The sequence below is a fragment of the Myzus persicae genome, unplaced genomic scaffold (assembly GCF_001856785.1).
Source record: "Myzus persicae strain clone G006 unplaced genomic scaffold, MPER_G0061.0, whole genome shotgun sequence".
Classification (NCBI taxonomy): Eukaryota; Metazoa; Arthropoda; class Insecta; order Hemiptera; family Aphididae; genus Myzus; species Myzus persicae.
The window spans coordinates 84,239-110,155 of NW_019101546.1; the positions used below are offsets into that span (position 1 = coordinate 84,239).

General features: G+C 27.5%; 1 protein-coding gene across 2 annotated transcripts in view; it reads left to right on the plus strand.

The window, feature by feature from the left end:
* The first annotated feature begins 292 nt into the window (after positions 1-292).
* LOC111029487 (FERM and PDZ domain-containing protein 4) overlaps positions 293-25,917 on the plus strand; it is a 100,071-nt gene continuing 74,446 nt past the window's right edge. The window contains exon 1 of one of the 2 annotated variants that reach the window (XM_022308500.1): positions 293-1,003. In XM_022308500.1, the coding sequence (XP_022164192.1) occupies positions 873-1,003 (131 nt within the window). In that variant the 5' untranslated portion in view covers positions 293-872. Of the gene's footprint in view, positions 1,004-24,414; positions 24,788-25,917 lie in introns of those variants that run through there. The other variant, XM_022308501.1, reaches the window with a different exon arrangement.

A 25,917-nucleotide genomic window follows, 5' to 3' on the forward strand; every position in this document is an offset into this window, starting at 1 on the left:
TGTGAATTATTATTTAGTTAATTCCTCCGTCAAAAAGACGTCAGCAGCGGTAGTGGCGGTGGTAGTGGCGATTGCACGTTCGGGCCGGGCGGGGAAGCGGGGTTGACGTTGGCAAAATAAAACAAGTCTGTGATGGTCGGCGGTGGAAGGAACGGGGTCGGTGGAACTTTATTTCCTATCCGGGGCGGTGGCGGCGTGGCGCTTCGGAGCTTTTCGTCAGTGTTTCGCCGACGATTTGGCCGCACTGCGCGCACGTTGCCCACCATATAGTCACGCCCCGGTCTGCACTGACCCTTGGCACCGGCGCTTGTGCGTGAGCGTACGCGATACCGACTCCTCGTCGTGCGCGGCGTGTGTCCCCCGACGTGATAGTAGTGCTCATTATCCGCTCAAGCATTGTTCGTCGTGTGCCGCCGCTACCGCCGCCGTCGCGTACTTCATAATAATATAAATATTACTGTTATTGTTATTAATATTGTCGTTGTCGTCGCCGTCGTTGTTTTCATCGATTCCGATCCCTCGACGAATAGTTTAATAACTGTGTATACGATTCGCCTGCGCACGAAATTGCAAAATAGTTTTTTAATAATATTTTATAGGTAGGAGGCACCTCTAAATAATCTTAAAAATTATAATTATTCGTTCTGCCGGTTTATGTTTTGTGCCGGTGAGTGAAGTAAATATTGCTATACCGTCGTTTTACTATCTTCTTCGTCCGATCGAAGTGTAAGGGTTGCTGCCTACGACGATCCGCGACATGCCGGTGGTGGCTGCTGCGGCGGCGACGATCACCACCACCGCTACGGCACTGTCGGACGGACGGTCCTCTTGCCCGATGTTGACATGTTGACGACGGCGGACTCTTCGCACTCATGTTGCTCCACCAGGGACAAGGTGCGCACGGCCAGAAGAACACGTCACATCTCCTACAGTCCATACAGAACAGGCTGATACCGGGATGGAGCGTACACCTGGCCAACGACAATAGACTATTCTATTGCAAGTGAGTAAAACTTCATCCGTATATTCATACAATTTATAATATTTTTAAGCCTAAATTGTTGATTAGCAAATATAAATCGTAATTGGTTATGTTCGTTATATTATCGTCTTCGTTTGTCGATTTTTGCCTGACTTTAAATTGTTCATTTCGACTCCGAGTTAATTGGCTAGTCAGTAAACGAATATTACGCGATGTTCAGATGTAGGGAGGTATAAATTACGAGACAATTGCTGACCCCTAAATGTAAGACCAGGATTTGCATATTTAATGGTTAGTTTTGTTTCGCACTTTGCTGCAGATAAATTCTATAAGAGCCTTATTGTTAAAAAAAAAACAAACAGACAAACAAACCCGTCGAAAACGCGGGGCCGACTGTCAACAATGTCTATCTATATAGTTTACTTTTACCAAATAATATACTTCCCGAACTCTAATGTATTTATATACCTAGGTAGTTGTATAATCAGCAATGATGTAAACTTATTTATGTGATAACGTTTTGTTATGATTATGTATGTTTGAGTAAATCCATGGAAAATCTTCGCACATTGCAGTTTTGAGCTTATATCCCCGAAAAGTACTAACTTCAATCTTCAGACATTAATTAATAATTTAAAATGCTATGGGACGTAACATTTGATAGGTAGTATTGTTATTTGTTTTATTTGTTTACTGTCATTGGATAGTTTAAATCAAACGTAATACATTTTGACAAACGTGGATTATTTGCTTGCATTTTTATAACGGTTAACAAACAACATATGTGATTCATAAATTCCATCTATAAGGATAGGTAGTTGAAACTAGTGATCGATTATACTAGCATCTTAATCAATATTTTTGACATTAAAATTAGCGTGAACAGATAGATAATTTATGACTATAATTTATAATCATAGTTATTTTTTCGTAAAAATGATAAAAAATTTCCTCAATGTAGAATCATAAATTATTAAGATTAAAAAAGTTCAATAACAGATAAAAAGTTTTTAAAATTCATTTGAATATTTAAGATAAATACTAGGTAACAACTAACGTTTAACATTAATTGAGTAGTTTTTAATAAAGTACTAGAACATAATGACATAGGTTTATTTTCGAGTTTTAAAATTATGTTATATTTAAGTAGGTACATAAGCTTTTATAATTCTCCGTCTCTATTTGTAAATTCTTTGACCATAGTTTAATTTAATATATTATTTTCTATTGTTGTAAGTCTGAACACATGATGTAAAAAATTCGTTGTTTTATATAGAATTATTATTCCCTTAATTAATATTTTGAATGTACGTAAACTGATAATTATTTTTATTACATTGAATTTGGTCATTGTCTGTTATCAATAAGTACCTACGGTATTTACATTTTAGTCACGAATTAAAGCAATATTTTAATCCTATCAATTTTCATATAATACACATAATATAGAAGATTATTTAACTAATAACTATTTCCTTGGGTGGTTTGGCTAGCAAATTATTCAACACAAGTTACACATTAATATTTTGTAACCAAAATATTCATACTCCATACTGTTAAACCATAGCATAAGAGCACCGGCATTATTGAAAATGGGTAGAGTACATCTTGACTAACTAAAAAACATTGTATTGTACAATTTTAACCTGTGTAGACCATTTATTTATTCAATTAAGTTATTTTTTTTCATATAAAATTGCCAATCTACCTATCCTATTTTATTATTCATTAATTATCTTTGTATAGGGATTTTTTATATTTTTTGTTATGAAATAGTATTGATACCCATTTAGGTGCAGTAAAACATAAACCCCAAATTATTTCATTACAACTAATATAAAAAAGGAATGTGAATACCTCGTTCGGTGTTACTCTATCAAGGTATATTTTACTGCGTGGTAGGTTATATCTACCTTTGTATAATGTGTATAATATGCACTGTTATCTTAAGAATAAAACCATATGTTTTTGTCCTTCCCTTTTATTGATTATGATTAATACAGTAACTGCGTATATATTAAGGATCTGTAATAATAACTTTATCAAAACAACTATTGGAGCACCCTATATATTTATTGATGGTTTTAGACTAATAAGTGATATTATACAGAGTGCAGAAATCATGTTATTATAATATAGTGATGTACAGTGGCGAAACAAGTTTTGTTCTTCTCAGGTCCAATCGTACCTGAGACCACGATAACTATGGATAATACCGCCATCTGTTTTTTAATTAAGGCCAAGGCATTAAAGGGATTTGGATGCATAAAGTGTTCTATATTATTCACAGGTACATATTTGACCTATTGTAAGAATAGACAGTTTTATACGCCCCTTAGAGCGTTATTATAAACTATAATTTATTGTATTTACATATTATAATTTATAATACATAATATAGGTTTAGAAAATCCGAGAAATACATTAAGAGAATAATCATGGTTATGCGCTTTATGTCGATTTTTAGTACAGCTCTTAAATATTACATAATAAGATGTACATAGGTATTTTATAAGTGTCCGAGATAGTTGTATCATTTGGTTCGTGTCTTGGCGGTATTCTGACGAACGATGATATTTGGGTATGATTATTGAGTACAACGTCACACAGGCACGCGGCTCACCATGCACTTTGTAATTTGTAAAGCAAATAATAAAAAAAATTAATGGGTGAATAAGATATGTGATTTCTAGAGTCTTGACGACGCGTCATCTTTAGGAGTAGTAAAGATGCTTTGATTTTCAATATAGAAGGGTGGTGTTTAACAGAAAATGAGATATAGCTAGTACTTCAAATAAGTCAAATGTTAGAAAAATTGTTTCCGGTACTTAAAAAAAAAGAAAAATCAATTTTTGACAACATAGATTTAATATCTTGTCGTAATTCAAAAATGAAGACTTGAACTAAATTTCAACTAAATAGACATATTAGAATTTACTAGACAAAAATAGGTATAATTTTCAAAATATTTTAGCTAGTTTAGTGATACTTTTAGATGTTTAAAATTATAGACTTAGTTTTATTTATTTGTGTATTTAACATTAATTTTTTTATGAGTTAAAAGGCTTGATATTAGGTTCTTCATAAGTTGTTTTTTTCTGCAATCAAATTATTCAAAAATATAGTATAGGTACGTTTTACTTTTTTTTTTTTTTGTAATTAAATCGTTGTGATAAACTTTAGATGAATTCATTGTTGTATATATAATGATTTGTCATTGAATTCAAATTAAATATATACATTATTTATAACCCGTTAAAAAAAAATATTCAAAGGATACCTGCTCATCGAAAATGTATCAAATCCATCGTATGCACGTCTTCATATTCTGTGTGTATAATACCATGATACTAAAACCATTTAATATTTCCGTAGGTACATAAAACAGCCTTAAAGTAATAAAATTATATTGTGTTTTGCTTTTAAATAATTTTATGGTTTTGTTTATTCATGACAAATATTATCAATACTAAATGTATGATGAGTGGTGACGTATAAATATGGTTTAAAGATAAATTATAAGGACGAAGTGATTACTGTGTAGGCGGACAGCTTTTGATTGTTTTGCTTTTGACACAGACATAAACTTGATTTATTCTATGAGGCCTGTAGCTGTACTAGCTCTACCATAATATCTATAATTACTAGGAGTTAAATGTTCTTGATTGTTTATTTTTGTGAATTTAATGTTTTCAACTTTTAACCCTTTAAAAATACTCGCAGATACCTATTATTTTATTATGTGCTAATAATAATATAACAGTATAACGTTAAATATTTTATATTTGTATGTACTAATTATGACATATAACATATTTTAAAACATGTCAGTTTTTTCTTCGATTATTATTTCAAACATAATACTATAGAATAATAAGTAATACCTAAAAATATAACTGTAGATGTATTTATTTAAATACTATTTTCTATTGGGTCTAAGATACTGATATTATGAGAATGTAAAGAGATTATTATATGTGACTAGTTGCATCAATTTAAAATATTGTGATCAATTTTTAAATAACTCTTCAGTTCTTTACTGTTTTATTCGTAAAAATATTGAGTTATCTGAAATATACCTATGTATAATATATATAATATAATATCAATTTACGCATTGGGACCCAATGCTGTGGAGAACAATAAGATGATCCTTTTTTTGAAGTCAACAGGTCTTTATAATTTAATTTAATGATTCACATTTGTTTTATACTTTTATTTCTTTCTTATATAAATACTTAGAAACCATACTGTTATAACTTATCTTTAATATTGTAATCCCCTACAAAAAAAAAAAAAANAAAAAAAAAAATAATATCAATTTAGCTAAACATTTTTTTTCCTCAAAGAAGTAGAATGTCAATGAAAAATTGAACTTCAACTGTCGGACATTCATTTCGTTTTAATGAATCTCTACGCTTTTACGCTTTTACTTTTTTTTTTACTCAAACTTTGAATTATAGTCGTGTCCGTGATAATCATTTGTCATGTCTACCGAATTTTCAGTGATTAATAAAACCACCAACTGTGAGACCCACTCCATATATTATTTCAACAGTCAAGTATATATGTAACAAACAACCATATCACAAAAAAAATCATGATTTTATAAATTTTGTTAAAAAGGAAATAAGAAAAATTAGTAGTAAATTTTACACCATCACAAATAAAACTTATTGAATTTTAAACATGAGTTATTATTTATCAGAAGGTAATGATTGAATTAAATACTAATGTTATTTTGAAATATAAAATTTAATATTTTAATTATACAATAAATATATCAATTGATACTAGATGAGAGTAGTTTTCATTATTTTATTTTAGTATAGGCTACTTTATTATTATATAAATTGTAATAGTTTATAATTATTACAATTAGTTCATATTGTATGAATTTTTTATTAACTATTTCTTTTATATTAACTCATGTTGATTCTACGGTGTGAATTGTAAACACTTTACATCTTCCATATAATCTGTACCTATTTATGCCACTGTCTACAACGTATAAATAAAATTAATCTTTTCTGTAAATGTAAATGTTAAGTTTTGGTTTAATGTTATTATACAGGCATATAATTTATACGTCCAAAACTATGGTTTCTACTTCCACTAAGTACTAATGATATTATATGATATTATATGTACCAGGTACCTAAATAAGTACCTACACATGTCTAATACATTACATACATACTATTAGTAAAACTGAAAATAACGTGGTTTAATATTTGAAATCGGAATATTTATTTTTATGTATATTTGCATAGAACTTATAATTATATTTTATTGTTATTATTATATCCAAACCATTTTATATTAACGGATTAAACAGTAGTTTTTATTTTTATTTTGTGTTTGAGAGATACATTTTATAAGCACGTCAGGAATTATTATCAATTTCCAAAAAAAATGCATAACATAATCGCACTATTAAGAAAGTACACACCAAACAATTCAATATACAATACTCCTTGTATTTGACGAAATTGTGATTGAATTCATGACAATCCCAATTTAAATTTCTATTTTGTAATTTTAAGTTTTTTTTTATTCTTGTAATCCCATTTGGACCATAAACAAAATAAGTTCATTATATTTTAAAGTTTGTAAACGGAATTTTTTTTTGCTTCTAGTTACAAGTAAACGAGCCTTAGCCTTTGAATTTAAATTATGTCTTAGCGGCATTTTTAACATTGTAATAGTTGGAAAATTCACTTAAGTCGAATAAAATGTTTCCATGGCCAAGAACGAATTAATAATAATGTTTATTACAAAAAAATAAAATAAAATATCTTATCATGTGTACTGCGTGCAATGAAAAAATAAAAGTGTAAATAAATCAAACAATTCTGGTAATCTGTATAAAAAAATAATTTTTCATTAAACTTCAATATGAGTGTAAAGTCATAAAGAAAATGTTTTCTAACAAAAGTTTGGGAACTAAAATCATTACTCTTTTGATGTCGAAGATAGGGAAAATTGCGTAGTTGCGTGACGGTAGTAAAGTATAGTGAAAAATAAAATATTAAACTAAGATGAATGACGAAAATCAAAACACCGAGATTTTGTTTTCAAATATTCTATACTCAACATAGCGCATACCTACTGCTTCAAAATCCTGAGCAATATATTATATTATTATGTATTGGCGTTTTCATAAAAGTTTTATCTTTTTTTCAAATGAGCACGTATAAACACGTATAAAACTATTATTTCTGCGCCTCGTCGTTTTGTTTCATCAATCTGCAATCGTGAAAGTAAGCACCCACGTGACCACCCAGCTGTTTCATCGCACATTTAAAAAAACACGAACGTTCAGCGTTTATATTACGAAGGTGTATAGTATATTATGTTTAAACGGAAATCATATAATAAAAAGGCCGTCGAGCGCAACACTTGCACATTTTGCAATAAAAATATTAAAATCGATATTATATATTTTAATGTTTTATTCTCCCGGCGGTCCGGCAGGCATAAATGGATGTAGCGGTGTCAGTCCATCGTTCCGCATAATATTTAACATTATAATAATATATTATACGATGTAATGCACATAATAATAATAACAGCAAACGAGAGAAAAAAGACACATGTGAGCGTGTGTGTCGGCGGTGTTCACATTTTAGTGGGTTGGGTGAAGGGAGTGGAGGGAGTTTGAGAGAGAGAGAAAGAGTTTAAGAGTGAGAAAAAAATACTAAAGAGTGAGAGGGTTTGAGGAGAAGATGTAGAAACGGGGAGCGCGCGGGCGCCCATACATGGCAAACGCGGAAGTGTGCCGCAGTGTTGCGTCCGGACGAAAATCCGTCGCAAGGTGCGGCTCGTATGCGTCGTGTCTCTTTCGCCATGTTTCGACTGTTTCGAAAAGTCTTTCACTGTGTAATATTATTACATATCATCGTATACTACAACGCCGCGCACGTGTCAACCATATGGTCCCTATATATAGATCACACGCGTGACACCGCCGCGGCCGCCACCGCAGCACCAGCATCCGACTTTTATATATATGATACTTGTATATGTTATATATTATATTATGCGTATACGCGCGTACGTAAATCGAGTCTCGCCAGTCGCCACTATATGGAGGGATATATCAGGGACAGAAAAAAAAAAACCAAAATACCTAGAATGTCACACACCCTTTGCGTCCGGGGATCGGTTTCCGGTGTTGTACCGGGGTAGCGGCGCTGGTTTACCCGCTGGGGGCGAATGAGGAGCGACTACCGAAAACGTAATATATGCTCATTTCCACTGTACGCGGTACATCCACGTAGGTCGTTTCTCTTCTGTCTATTTCGCCGTACGACCTAATGTGTCTACGTACACACATACATGCACGCAAGCACGCACACACAGACTTTACGTATATAGGTATTGGTATGTTTATAATAGATTCGTTGCCGCAGTGAAAAGCAATACGAAAATACACTGGCACATAATAATATGTTTTGAGAGTGTATACAACATAATATATGATCCATTAAACTCATTATTTCAAAAAGTTTTAACTTTTTCGAAAATATTTTTTTACATAAGTGACTGATGTCATTACATAACAATATTTTTAACTAAAAATTAATATTTCCTACAGTGAGGAGTGTTCGAAATTCTACTTTCGTGTAGCAAAATTCTGATTTGGAATATGAAAATGTATATTGTCATTCAAAAAAGTAATAACTTAAATATTTTTATCAATACACAGAGTTAGGTTTCTTTTAACTCGAATGGTAATGACAAATATTGAAGTACATATATAATAATAATACCCTATTTAATGTTATATTTTTAAAAAGTATTAAGTTGATGGATTAGGAAGTGTCACTACTGGGTGGCTTCTTCCAACAACTCATTCACGTCTTTGTAAATTAGCCCATATTCTTATTGTGTCTCTGGGTAGAGATGGTATATTTCTTATAAAAAAAAAAAATAAAAAAAAAAGTTGATGGATTAAAGATTAAAAGTTTTTGGTGTAGAAGCGTTATGTCATAACACAATATTGTACCTATATTGAAAATTAAAAGCTGTTATATTATTATTTTAAAATATTTAATACTAACCATAATATTATCCAACGCACTAAGGATTATTTTGGGAGAGGGGGGATGATCCCAAACCCCATTTACAATCTAGTGAGCACCACTGCCCAACGCCAATGCATCTAAATATTTAATCTTGCTATAAAATAAAATGCAACTAGACACCTACTAAAAAACTGAATTCTTCGAAACATGAATACTGATACCTACCATGATTACAAAATAAATATTAAATAATGATATAAAATAAATTAAATGATGGATAATTGATTAGAAAATATTTCTCTAGGCCTTTAAAATTGAATTAATCGTTAAGTTAACCGTTATTAAATGTTATATGTTATAAATACTATTTTAATATAATTGATTTTTAATTTGGTTTCAATATTTATTTCTAATTTATGAGTATTCTATTTCTTATTGTGTTTTGTTTCCTTAGCCATGGGAATATATTTGTATGTCTATTGTCTAATATTGTGAATAACCAATGTTTTTGTAATTGTATTAACTTCCCTACTAATACATTAATACCTAATAGTAATAAAAATTTTCAAACAAAATTTAACATTTAATGTTTTATTATTCTATGATATTTTGATATTTATTTACGAAGAAATACCTTATTGTATCCTTATTGATGATTTGTAGTGAAGGTAGTAGGCAGTGTTCGTAATTTGTTTTAATATAAACAGTACTCGATATTCCTACTGTTATTTATTCGTCAAATTTATTTTGATGTATTTTTAAAGAATAAGTATTTCCTGTGGTAAAGCACGGTGTTTGAAAAATGTTCCCAAGTCGTCATGGAAGCATTGTGATCGGAGGTCACAGACTCTTAGAGAAACGTATATATAGGGCATGTAGTGGGTTATATCATAAAATTGTGGACATTGACTATCAATGTCCTCAGGGATAAGAGATGGATTATGGATTGGACTATGTCGGTTACGAACGTTTAACGTTTCTATATAAATTATATATCCATGTTACATTTATCATATTTTTATTGTTTTTTTATACTACTTCTAGTTAGAAAAATACCAATTTAATTTTAAAGAAACATTTGTATTTGCCAAGTAATGCAAATTGAGAATTTTAAATTTACTACTGTACTATTTTACGTATACCTAAAATTCAAGTTCAAGAACATAAACTAGTATCTAGTATAATATTATACTAATTAGTACCATAATATAATATTATGCTATAGGGTTATAATTATTTTCACAAGTTTTAGAATTTTGATAAGTTATGTTCAATATGGTATTCTACCTTTTCCCAATAGTACCTTACATGTCCCGTTTTCCCGAACATCTACAAACAGAGCGCTTCTTGCCCCGTTTTAATTCTGTTATCTCCATATATTAATTTGTGCGTTAAAGAAAAAAACCTCAAACGAAACAAATACAAAACAATATTTTTATTGTTTAATATTGCAATTAAAGTTATAAAAAACGAATTTCTTGGAACGAGAGTGTAGTGGTGATGAAAAGTATCGTCAGCGATAAGCATGAGACATGTCGTATTATAATATATTATAGTATACCTGTAGGTAATTTGAATATCAACACGATTGCGACGTCACCCTTTCCAACAACGCAATTCGTCTTATAGCCACAGAGGCTTATAGCTGTTATCTACAACATTTTATTAAAACACAAAAATATATTAAACGATTTTCGAATTATTTTTTTTTTAAATAATCAGCTAAACCAAAAATAATGTTTTTATTTTTTTTTTATACAACGTGTTCACCCTACTTGATGCGGGAATAATTGGTATTTTAGATTTGCGTCAAATTGAGACACTAAATAATACATTTTTATCTTCATCGGTACAGAATGACTTTTAAAATGTATTATACACACACACATACACACACATATGTTATATATACCTACATATTTACTGTGAGTTTTCGTTGTTTGGAACACTTAAACATTATATGTTAAATAAACGTAATATTCAGAAAAGAAACAATGTTTTGAAACCTATTGAAACAGTTTAAAATTCAAGAAATTATTTAAATATTATAAATAATTTAAATTTATTAGAACTTTTAAGTGAATACGATATGCGGTAAAAATGTATTATTATAATGTTATATTTGAGAAAAAATCATTAGTTAAAGAGGAATAATCACATGGGTAAGAATTTCACTATTGCTCGAACGATTTTTGATGAAAGTATTTTCTGCATCTTAACAAAATGTTCTCTAAGTCAGTAGTTTGGGATACTGACATACTGTAGTATAATATTCTGTGGCTTCCATATACGAACACACCATTACAGTACAAGAAAATATCAGGTTTCTTTTCATTTCGTCAACCTTGTCGATGTGCATTATGTTAGAAAGTTAAATTGAATTTAACAATTGAGTTTATAACTTGTGCAAACTTCACATGATTATTACATGTCATTTTTCATTTATTATAATAGGCTCCCTTATTATTATTTTGTGCTTATTTTTCGATTGTTTATTGTAGATTCTATAAATGTATAAAGTATATTATGCGTCTTAATTTTTTTATAGTATTCAAAATCTTATTATAGCTACTAAAAGTTTTTGAATATCAGCTGGTATAGGGATTAGCGAACACGTATCTCGATAAATAATGTCTTTGTTGTAACTTAAAATGATAAAAGAGGTTATAGATTGTCGACTACGAGTGTATACTTGAAGGATATCGTTTTTCATTTTGCGGTTTTGGAGTAGGAGAGGAAAAATAATATCGTACACAAATTTAATCTAATGAAAGGGTTTTGAGATGAAAAATAATGTGACCTTATCAAATACAAAGAATTATTACATTTGAATTTTTAGTTTGGTAAACTCGCTTCTATTTTTTCAGAACACCATTAAAAGCTCTCTTTTAATACACTCAAGTAGCTGAAGTAGATAGGTACATTAAATACTGTCGAGTTATTAACCATCATAAATTGATGTGACAATATTTTTCATATTGGTATATATTGGTATATCTTATATAAATGAGTGGAGTAAAATCAAAATTAAGTTCACACAATACTTATAGTATTTACAATAATATATTCTACTATATTGCATATTAGAAATAATGTTCATTATATTTTTAAGCGATATTAAAATATGTTATTGTTTTACATTTACTTAATAATTTGTTTAAGAAATACGACAATTTTTATTAAAATAAAATCAGTTTCTAATTAATTTTGATCATAATTTTCAATAAAACTTGTCATTATTTATATAGGTAGGACATGTCATAGAAGGTTTACAGAATTATACTAAGACAACATACGGAGAACAGGATCATTAATCTTGCGTAATTTCATTAGTTCTACGGATAAAGTTTTGCCATGTCTAAATATTTTTTATTTTCTCTTTTCATTTTAGTCAGTAAATGGCTAAAGTTTATATTAAAAGAATTTTGAGTTAATTCGATCTAAAAACTATGTAATTTGTAGGACAAATATCTAATAAAGCGATGATAAAAATCTTTAGTTCTTAAAGATAAACATTTTTTTTTTTACTCGACTTAGAAGAAATGGAAAGAAGATATATACGCATTGTATTATGTGTTTTATTTTATTAAATATGAGATTTTGGAGGCTATATATTTTATATACATAAAATACAGGCAGGTTTATTATAGTATAATATAGGTATTTTTAATACGTATGATATTGTATATCTGATAAATATTATTCATTGAAAAAATTCGAATAATGTAATCGTTAATCATTCTGCATCATATAAATAAAATAAATATTTCAATATAACGTTATAGGTACCTACATACTCGTATATAAGAATTATTAATGGTCAATCAAATTTACATAATTATACTTTGGTATTTCATCTAATATTTATCCAAACATATTAAATAAATAAGTATTATTTTAAATTATTATTTTTTTTTTTTTAATACTTAATTAATTATTATAAATGTAAATTACGGGTGTCTATATAAAATGTTTTTATTGATTTGTGCATAATATTTTCTTTTTCACTTAATATTACCGTTCCATAATTTGTATGTAATCAATAATCATTTAAATATTATATATTTTAATTTATCAGTCTGAAATTTGATTAAATTACATATTTTAATGTTGGGTCAAAGACTCAATGTTGCAATTTTTCACAATGTGAGATTTCAATGTAAGTATTATACAGCATTTTTAAAACTAATCGTCAATTGTTTTTTTTAAATTTGTTTAATTTGTAATACGATTTGTCAATTTATTTTAGTTTTATTATGGTCTTACATTTTTTATTATGATATGTCATATTTTCATAGTTATGATGAATAATAACTAATAGTAATGAATTTGGAGTATAATCTAATTTTTTGAGTGTTGAACATTCATTTGGCAAATCATTTTCAGTAATTTTATTAATAATTTCAAGGCAATTTATTTCGTTAAATTTACAGTCGTTTTTCTGCTAATTGGGATGAATATGGATGATAAAAAAATAAAAAAAACCATAAATATGTTAAGTTGTGTCACATACTTGAACGTTATTTCAGTTGTCAATAACTGGTATAAATGTTATGATTGTGTGATCATAGTAATGACATAGTAGTATAAATATTATTGAATGAATGAACAGTGAATCAAAATACATGACGTAATGGCGTATGTAAGTAGGTATATAATTTGTGTTGTAGTAGAAATCACGTAGAGGTACCTCCAAATAATTATAGGTTTTGCTATAATATCACCATATTTGCCTCTATGAGGATCATAAAAGTTACTAAAATATTACAATAAGAAAAATTATGAATTATTTTCTTTAGATATCTACATAATTATTGGAATTTGTCTGCATAATGTATTATTGTTATAAATTATTATAGGTATTCATATTTTTCTGTAATATTTAACACGAACAATATTTTCTTTAGGCCATATTTATTTTTATTTATAATTTTATCCTTCAAAAAGTAAATTCTCAACAAATTTAAGTAGGGTCTTATACTAAACAATTTTTATTCAAATGCATTTTGAGCATACACATAACACAGGCACCAGGGGTGGGCCAAGGTGAGTCATAATGTTTAAAGAAAAGGTATTGGCTACCGATGACCTATCTCTATTTTTTGTACCTCTCAGTCACCCTTTGAAATGTTTGGTCTTATTAAATTGGCCTACTCTGAAATTGTGCATACATTATAATACCTTAAGTTAAAATATAATATTAAATATTATAAGAAAATATAAAAAATGTCTATTTATTAAAACTTGGTTGTGTTATTTTAATATTTAATAATCCAATAATTAACCAACAGGCATTAGGTAGGTAATATATTATGCATAATATGCATATAATAGTTTTGTGGTTGAAATAAATAATAATAATAATAATAATAATAATAATAATAATAAAATGATAACACATTTTAATAACAAAACGATTTGAGGTTTATTTTAACTAAGTGTTTAATTCAGTATCATACCATACACAAAAGCATAATTAATGTTTTGTAAATAGCAAAAGTGTGTAACCTGTATTCTATGGTAGGTATTATTAAATTTTTAATTCTATTCAAAATCGTGCCAGATCATAAAATCACTTTTTCAAATATATTAGTATGCAATGATCTGCAGTTGTATTAAATTATTGTAGCCGACAAAGTTATAATTGGGTAAGACACTTGAATGGACTCGCGTGCCTCAATGCAAGTGGCATAATATTACTTATTAAGCGTACAGTATATTCATGATAAAAACTAAATTTAAATGTAACTAGATAAATCATTTAAGTAATAAAATCGAAACTGCGCATGCAAGAATAAGTTTGTTTAAAATATTGGTCATTATGTTTAGTATAGTACTTTGTGTTATGCCTCTTCTGTATGAGCGTTTTATCTCTGGTTATATCCAACTTATTTCGTGATACCAATATTGAATATACTACGGTAAATTAATTTTATATGTATCATAGTACCTTTAATTTACACGTATGTTCCTTCGGTTTTCGGTGAGTTCATCTCCGTAAAGTCAGCTGACGGTTATCGTTTTCTCATTGGCGTCGAATCACCAAGTTGTTTTAAATTATTCTTTTTAAATTTAATTTATACGAATCGAAATTTACTTGTAGTTGTCTTAATAATGTATTAAATCAATAATATTGCAGTATAAAATATCCTCGAGACTGTCATTTTTAATAATAATAGTAGAATATTTGACAAAGGTATTTCATTTTTATGATTAAAAACAGTACATTCTCGAATGTATTTGGTTTAAACAAACATTGTGAAAATATTAAACAGCATTATTTCTTATCTGATAGTTAATTTATAATGAATAGGTAAAATAATATATTGAACTAGTATATTCACTATTCAGTATAATATATTATTGAATTAGTGTATGTGTTAGAAAAAGTGAGAAACAAAAATAATTAATAAAATAAACGTTGTGCAATATATAATACATTCGTACAAATCCAACTCTTTAATAATATTGTAAGTTAATAACCATGTAATTGATACTTAAATAAAAACAAAAAAACCAAAAATACATATGTATGTCATAACTCATAATTCATAACTATTATGGAATAATAAAAAAAGACCAGGGGGTGAATTTTAAAACGACCTTTTTAGACAATTCAATATTTACTTGTTATAGGCTGGCATAATAATTAAAACAGAGGTTAATAGGTAATCAGATAATCTGCTAAAAACATTATTTATTAAGTATTAATTAATAATTGTGGTGTAAACTTAATTATGTTTCTACATTATGTTATACATGTAATAATGTTTATGAACGAGTATTGATTTTGATATTGTGTTTAGATGTTGGCATAGAATAAATTCAATACTTTTTATGTTGCCTAATAATAATTTAGATGTAGTAATAAAATAAAATAAAAACAATAACTGGTTCTATAATTATAGATGGTTGATAAATGCCTACCTACTAAAAACTTGTAATGTAAAAAAATGTTGTGTAAACTAAATATGAACTTCAAGAAATTTAATTGTGTATTGCATAATCTTATTCAAAATATAAATAAATAATCTAAATAGTTTATTACCAAATTTTACTATATGTTAATCTAAGTAGGTTTAACATTTTGAATAAAAAAAGTAATGTTTTTGATGCATTTTCATTAATTTATTAATGCGTTATGGTTACATACTTGCATATTAAGTCTATTGTATGAAGAATCATCCATCGCCAATCCATATTCCTTGTCATAAACTACTAATCAATAATCATGTTCCAATTGAAGTATTCGTTAGGATATCTGGTTACACTTTTACTCTTATTTTATAAAAGGATACAGAAACTATCTTAACCCCAATACGATTATAGCGGATATAATACTAGAAATAACCTTGAATTGCCATCTAGACGCTCTAAGATTGTTTTGTTCTATTTAGTTAACCTATATAATATAGTAAAATATGATTTAATTATGTATTTATGTAATATTTAATTAAACTAATTCAGCAGATTCCTGAAAAATTAATTTAAAGACATTTGTAATTTGTATTATCTTTTTGGATTCTGAGCGAAGCAATGAATCCTCGAAATAAATGTACTTAATTTATAATTTTTTGTATGTCTGACAACACGTTTTAGAGAAGTAAAAATACTTCAATTTTCCACATTAATGGTGGTTTTTGTTAGTATATTAAATTTAGTTATTTCTTTGTCAAAACTCAAAAGTGAAAAATTCGATGTTTTTTTTCAAAATAGTCAAAGAAAACTGAAATATTTCATCAACTCAAGTTTTTGACAGTATTGATTTTGTTATTTTTCTGTAGTGTAATTCATAAAGGGAAAACTTTAGGAACATTAAATTTTTACCATATATTTATATGAGTATTTTTTAAACATAGTTAATTAAAAAAATATTTTGAAGTTCAAATTCCATTGCAATTTAATTTTTAAACGCAACAATATAATTTTCGTTGCAATTCAAAAAATATTAATTTTGAATACTTGGAACTTTTCACCATTACGATACTATGTATATATTGTTATTTTCTATTGACAAAGACATTTAAAAAATATATATACTAATTTTAAGCTAAGTAATAGGTTCATAACAGGATTTGATCACCCTGTTCTACAGTATAGGTACATCGATAAATTTACATATTGAACTATAAGTTAATAACAATAATAATAATTATACAATATTGTATGCAATGTTTTAGAAAAATTGTTTTAATCTACCATATTACTAATAGCAATAAAAATACATTAAATATCCGTAGAATTAGAGGCAGGCCAGTCAAAATCAGAATCGTTTTTCATATGAAAATTATCTATAATTGATTTACAATTTAACATAATCACTACAGTGATCCACTCAGTGTTAAGGGGTAGATACTAGATACACTCAAAACTGAATGTACAGCAGAACGACTTCTTCGGTCGGTATTTTTAGCTTATGACCCAAACTTAAGAGCTAGGACATTCTTTTAATCGACAGTACCTTTTATTTAAACTCTCTAACCCCAACTTTTGTATATGGTCTTTATCACATTATCCAACTAGCCTCTCCTTACATTTATTCCGCATATTATTCATACAATTATACAACTCATTTAGTTCTGACTCATACTCTGCCGTATTTTCTTGCTCATATACTATTAACCAGGTTTTCTTTTCTCAATTTTCTTTCTAATTAAATGTTTGATTAATATATTTTATAGTGTGTACATTTTATGTGATTTTCTATAGTTTATTGATTGGTTATTTAAATTGCTTTTTCAGCATTTATTTACAAATGTAATACAGATTTTATGCAGTTATATACTTAGCTATACCTATTTTAATGAGGTTGTTGAAATTATTACCTATATTATAAATGTCACATCATTTTGAAAGGGAAACATATTTTAAGAGTTAAAACTATAATAATATAATAATAATATAATAATAATAATAATAATATAGTAAATAATATTGTATTACTATATATTTATGTGTTACGTACTTAATAATTTGCGTGACCTACTTTAATAATTATCGTTCGACTTTTTCCTATACAAATTCTGCGTTTAAATTCAATTTTGAAAAAAAAATGTTTCAATTGGTATGTGGTCAGGTTGACAATTAGTTTTGGGCTGACCGTCCGATATCTGTCAATTGCCGCGTGGCCGGATAAGACCTGAGCGTTCAATTGCGAACCCCGGAGAATAATAATGCGACGATGAAACGCGATCTGCATTCCTAACAAGGTGACATTCCGTGCGTCCTAATACGGAACCTAATGGTAGACAAGGATACGACGGGCTCCACTTACACGACACATATAAACATTTATGTTTGTCTTGCAACTTCCTTTCCACCAGATTCTGATCCGGTCCATAATCTGATATTATTATAGGGAAATTAAAAAGAAATCTAGTATATTTTGAACTTTGGAATGCAAAAAGCCATTTCAATAATTTAGTTTCAAGTAATAACATAATGGATATTAATGAAGAACAATACATTATATCTTTATTTGCATATAATTATCTTAGAGCACATCAAAAAATCATGCGAATAGCAGCAAATGTAAAATGTCATCACTACAAAAATACATAATATATAATAGTCAACTACTCGTAACATTAAAAAAACAAGAGAGTACTTCAAATATAGTTTTGTTTGTGTAATTTGTGAGTTTAAACAGTTTCCATATTAAACCTATATTTTCTTTTAAAATAGTATATTATTATAATAAATCATGTAATTGAATTGTTTATAATAAGTAATAATTTTGTATACATTTTTCATTGAAATTCCTGATTTATTAAAAATACATATCATTTTTAGTGACATGCGTTGCATAACACACAAAACATGAACAATGATACAACATAAAGTTAATACCTTCAATCCCTATTTGTTTTTGTGTAATATCATAACCTGTATTTTATAATTTATATATATTATTTACTTATTTAAATATTATGATTCTTTTTCGGATTGACAGATAATAAATAATAAATATAAGTTTTTTAGTCGATGTTCACAGTTCATGTATAATTGATGAATATTTTCATGTTTTTTACATGTTCATAAAAAAATATTTATACAAATAAAATTGCACATTTGAAGTTGTAAACAAGTGTTGGTTAAATGAACACTGAAGGTTAGAAATGGTACATTATGTATTTAAAATGTAACTAAATAACGTCTTGAAAATTAAACTTATGTGAGCTGTAACGGTGTTTTTCTGTTGTCATTTTACTCGCAACTGACAGTGAAATTGGGCCAAGAAAAAAAAGTTATAGTAAAGTGATGTTATGTTAATAATGTTAAGAAAGTATTACAATCAGTACTCACACAAAGCTTCTCCTGTTATAGCTATTATATTTTATTAATATGCTTTAAGTTATAATGTATATTTATAAATAGTATATTTTTTAATCTTAATGTACAGACTGTAACATAAAATGTTTAATTATAACTGTCAATTTTACACACATTTGACAAAATCATAAATTGCACATTGTAACTATATGGTATGTATAAATAACACATCATGAAGATGGCAAACAAAATCTACCACCTTACATATAATTTAAATGAAAACAAAACTATAAAAATTATATATAGCTAATGTACAGTATTCAGTTAAAAATAAGTTATGTTTGAAATCAAAAAATATTAAAAAATATCATGTGTTTTTTTGTTTAACTGAATATTGAGTAGATAACTTAAATTAGGTTATGATCCTACAACTTATACTACAAATCATTTAAAATTTACAACATGGCACGTAAAAAGCAAAAATGTTGTTAAAATGTATTGTCTTTCTTATTAAGAAAGATATAAATATAAAAAAAATTGTGATGAAATCCTAGATATTATTTGGCTTTGGGTCGATTTTTATTTATTAGGTATAATATGGAGAAGTTATAACCAATAAGAAAGAGCATTTAAAATGTTCTTCTGCTTTGAATGATATTATTAAAGAAAAGCTGGTTCCGGAGGTTTTGGAATTTTAGAATTTTATTACAGTGTATTAATCGTTGTTTTAAATTATTTGTTGGAGATGCTATAATAAAAATACAATCTAAAAGTCTCGATACCGTGTTTTATTGAATTTAACTGAGAAGCATTACCGTGACGTATGAGTATGACTAAACAAAATCAACGGCAGTTTATTATTCTTTATTAACATCGCTATAATAATAATTCGGACATGGATAGTCTAGTTATTTTTTATTTTTTATTTAACTGCTCAATAAGAATAAAAATGTATATTATTCATTTTTTCTAGTTAATTGTTTTACACTAAAGAATTAAAAACTAATTGTTAATTGATTACGTTAAAAAGTTTCAAACGATCAATACATATTATTTGAAATAGATATAATCAAAACCTCGAATCCCTAGTATTTCTCACTAAGTCTTCAGTTATCTTGTAAAAAGTAGATTCATAATAATTATAATTTTAGTAGGTAGGTACCGTATACTTGTATATTATACAAATACGTGATTTAATTACATAATATAGTTACCTAGGTAAACAATTATATTCATTCATAACGGTTGCTATTTTAACATAAAATTATCACTATTTATTTATTTAAATAAAATTCAACAAATAATTTTTAATTGTACTAAATTTTATTAATTAATTATTTTACTAATGCATATTATTCATGATACCTACTATCATTTTTCTTTCAAATATTCAAAGTATCATTTTTAGTAGTTTTGTTTATGCATTTTTTTACATTGTATCTTACATATAGTTACATGTAACTTACTATTTTTTGATGGTAAAGAATAGCGTAAACTCATTTCACACTATTGTAGTTGACTAAATGAAATTAAAAATTTTTTTTCTAGAAATAGGATACTAAGTAATGTATGCTTTTGGTGAACTTTCGTTAGGTTACATATTTTATGTATTTTAATACTTGAGGCGAAAATTCAGGTCTTGCTAGGAGAATCGTTGGTGTCAAGAATGTATATAATATAATATATTATTGTATGATATGTTTATGGTATATTTTTACATTTGTGAAATAGACTTAGAAAAGTATGCAATATTCCAGATACTTATATATGGTGGAATTATTATTGTAATACAACGTTGAATTCTCAAATGAACAAAATCAATTTGTATTAATCTTATTTAGGTTAAACATGAATTATAATTCATAATCACGATATTTATAATATGTATCAACTAATTATATTCAATATATATTTAATGTATTAAATTAATTTAACTTGACAGATTAGAATAATAATAATTTTAAATTTGTTTAAAGATACTCAGACATTTTCTTGAAAAGTCTTAACGTTTTTTGAAATATTTTTTTAAGTTTAAAAAATTAAAATATACATATTTATGATAAGTATATACTTTTACTACTTATTTTTTAAGCTTAATTTCTTAAGTTTTTACTTTTATGAATGACAGCTTACACTTTTAATTTCATATTCAGAAGCACAATATTTTCTAAGAATTATAATGTATAAAAATCGAATTTTGAAAAAGTAGTTATTATAATTAGTTTCACTTCACTCAGCTAATTTAAACTTAAAATACTTAGAAAATATTAACTACTCGTTCAAAAATCGATTTTTATGCATTAGAATTCTCAGATTGCTTATAATCTAAATTCTTATAGTCATTTATGTAATATATATTCTCAACTAAGATCATAATATTATTCTAATCTCTGAGATTACCTATGGATAAAGAGTATTATGTGTAAAATTTCCGCATAATTTAATTTTGGAGTCAATATATATTTAATAAATAATGATAAAAAAAATACACTACCATGGTCTATGTATGGGTGAGTAGAACCCCATAAACCCCCTCCCACGACATATCTCATGAATATGATTATTCGGATCATAATTATTGATAAACTTTAATCAGAAGTTCATTAAACTTAATTTCAAATCACAAATATAGCCATAAGAAAACCATCATAATAAATATTAAATTATGTTTAATTTTTAACCTATACGGTGATACCTATCTATTTTTATTAATACTCAATTTTTTTTTATTGTTAAAGCATAATATTAATATTTATTTAAATTAACGTAAATTGTATTACAATAGGTGAATAATTACACGTGCTTATAAACAATTTTATTATGACAGGTTTAGGTGTTAAGATAATAAAGTACCTATACACAGGTAACTTAGATATTATAAAAAATCAATTTGAGAAAAAAAAATGCACCATTTTTGTACTAGTGCGTTTATTGGTGTGTGTGTGCGTTCAAACTTGTTTGAGTGTGGACGTGTGGTAGTCAGTATACACCACGCGTTACTATATCGTTGTACGCTCAACAGCAGCACTTCTATTATACCACACGCAAATATCATAACGCCGCGCCGCGCAGTATTGACCTGCGTGTTTAATAATATGAGACACGAGTGCATTTTCTGTGTACGACCCCCGAGGGCAATAGGAATTAACCATAACACGACCGTTGAATGTACCACGCACACATTGATCACGGTTTTGCAGTCGTGTGGCAATGGCATAATAATATAATATAGGTATAACATGTGAAGGGGTTACATTAGCGGTTTCGTATAGGTGCAGACTACTGTTTTAAATTGGAAATCGCGCAAGGTGCGTGGACGAGCTTGGTCAGTAATTTTGTTGGCTATGTATGATAGTCGTAGCTGGTATACCGAAAAAAAAATTAAATACCTACATGTAGAAATGTATTACGAGTGTGTGTGTTAGTTACATTAAAATTGGAGTTGAATAATAATATAATATACTTATGCTTCGTTTTTAATAAATAAAGATCTTCGATCGTGGTTAAAATGAATAACGGTGTTGCGGTTTTTATGCGTCATGATGGTTTTTCTGTTTCGTATGTTTGTCCGGATAAATTATGATTTATTTATTAATATTATATCATAAACTATAATTTTTGTTTTCTAACTTTGTCGCATTTGAATCAAAGTTTGTCTTATAATATTTTCTTAGCACTAATCCTCTGTACCGGTAATATTACAATATATATTCGTAAGAACTAATTGATTGGATAAATTACGATGGTCCCGAGTACAAATTATTTATTATTTTTACTTTTGGTTTTAATGTTATAATTTTACTTGTGAACTTTTAAATAGGAACTCATTACACGTGTAATATAAGTGAGTTAAATCCTTTTGAAACATAACAAATCTAGACTCTAGTTAATTTATCACAGTTTTTTGTGTATCTACAATTCAAATATTATTAAAACTTAGTTTTTGTATAAATTAAAAATTAAAGACATGCTTTGAGTGATCGTCTACAAATAATATAATACCATAGTATAGCAAATAGCAATATTTATTTCTGACGATTGTCAAGACGTCATCGGTTGTTTTGACCTCATTTCAATCAGAAATCGTAAGTCCCGCTGATTTACAAAGGCTACTGTTAAGTAAATTGTAAACTTGTGATGGAAGTAACTTTGGCAAATAATCAGATTTTATGGTACGATATTGGTTTTGGCTACTAAGAGATGTATGTACCTTTTGTATAACCTGACGAAGTAACACTCAATATAAAAACAAAGGTTATTGCTCTCTGAATTTAAAAATTACTATTTTTAAACTTGAAGTCGATATTTGACAAACAAATTTTGGATCAATTTGGCGTACACCCAGTGACTGTATTAATACTAATACACTTAAGTATCAAACTAATGATTACCTACATTATTTGTAACACGATTGATGAATATTGAATACCTACTATTCTTAATTCTAATTTAATTTTTAAAATCAGTTGGAAGCTTATTTTAATTTTAAATTGTTTAACATTAATGTGTGTTAACACATTTATTTAAACGCTTGAAATTATTAATTATCATCATTTAAGTATAAATATATTGTGTTTAACTACGAATATAATGGAAATATTATGTTTATAAAATTTTTTAAAATATAAATGTTAATATCTGTTAATATTATAAAATGTTATTATAATATTACAACCAATAAAGAAGTAGGTACTTACCTATATAATATATATAATGTACTATATCATTTCATATCAATTAATGCATTTTAAATACCTTATGAGCTATTTAAAAACGGAAGGTATATATATATAATGTTAATGACATAATTCATGTCCCATAATGATCATCTAGTAGCCATTTGCTTTTAAATTACGTGGTTTTTATTTCATTGTAGGAATTTTAAATATTTATCAATACTTAGGTACTTTAGACTTTTAGAGATTTAAAACGAAGGAACGTTGTAAACCAATAATTTTGACTTAGAGTTTCCCTGTAGATGGGCTTAAAATCGTGTGATTTCGGTTCGTTAAGTACTGCCAGAAACCGACGGACTAAAAGAAAGGAAGCCGCGAGACAATTGAATGGCTTTCTAAAGAGAGTTTCGAGAAAGATATGTGTCCAACATTCAACAACAGTACAACGGCCTTAGCACAAGGATGTATTGAAAAAACCAGCTCGGTATCGATAAGTCCATTTTAGGGATTCTGAAGAAACGCAATGAGTGCTGGACGAGTTCTTCCTTCTCTACATCACTCGGTCGCTGTGCAACGGGACTCGACACGGCTACCGTTTTCCCATCAGTTTCCCACTACTACCGGGTTTGCTAGTCGGCCATCCGTTCGCGTCGCGGTCACTTGTTCGTGTATTTCGGTGTTCGTAGAGCCTAAAAATTAACATTTTCTTATCGATAATATCAACCGTTTATTTTGTTATGTTTGGTGGTGATGTTCGGTGCGATCGCTTGTGTGGCTGTCAACAATCAAAGAAGTCCTTTGCTAAAAAGTAGAATTGACCCTACCAGGTATGCTAAGCTCAAACATAAATTATTATATTACACTATTCTATTGTGTGTAGAGCGCCCCCAAGTGCCTAATAGCCTATGAACAATTCATGGACTTATTTTTATGGTGTTATTACTACTAAAGATTGAATGATTGATGATTCGTGATTTATATTATAGCTAATCCATAAAAAAAATTGTTTGTATATTTAGATAAAACTACGTGATTCTATAAATATTAATTATTATTATTGTTGGAACACTTGTTATTTTGGTTAATACTAATCATTTCTCTTTCAAAGTTTGTACTATATACATTTTAAGTAGGTACGTTTCAATTTCTCATTTGATACTTTATATACCAAAGACTAAGTATCTTGTTTTTGATTTGTTTATCGATGGCACTGTAAACATAGTTGATAAGAACTGATTAAAAGTTTTATGTGTTCTGCTTTAGTTCAATTTATAATTATACTTGTTGAATATTATTATGATTTATTATATTTGTTCAATAACGTATTATAGGATGTAATGCATAAGTAGAATAAGAATATCCATGAACAATTTTATTCGTCGTAATTTTGTATTAATTTAAATTCTGGTATTTAAAATTAAGAAATTATTGGTTTATATTAGTAATTTAAATAATGTATAGTTAATCATTAAAAATTAAGATAATATAATATGACAATATTATGTCAAAAAAAGATTATAAAATCTGTGGTGGGTAAATACATTTTAAAATTTATAATTATTAGCTAATGCAAATTTTATTTTTCTGAATCATAAATATTATGACTCCATTTTTCTAAATGTCTAAAATATTATTCAATTTTAAATCAGCTTTAATGAGAACCATTTTATTTATATATAGGAAGTAGTGAATTTAATATTATATACCTATAAGTAATTAAGTTAAAATATGTTTCTTTATCTTAACATTTTAAAATAATATAATGTGATTGGTAAATAATGATAAATAGTAAAATAGGAGTTTATACATTGATTATTTGAAATAATAAACATTTTAATTTTACCAAATCTGTTTAATATTTGTACCAATTTTGAAATTTGGAAGTACAACTTAAATGTATTCTAAAAAAAAATAAAATTTGAGATTTCATCAGTATAACGGGCTGGGGGGGGAAGAA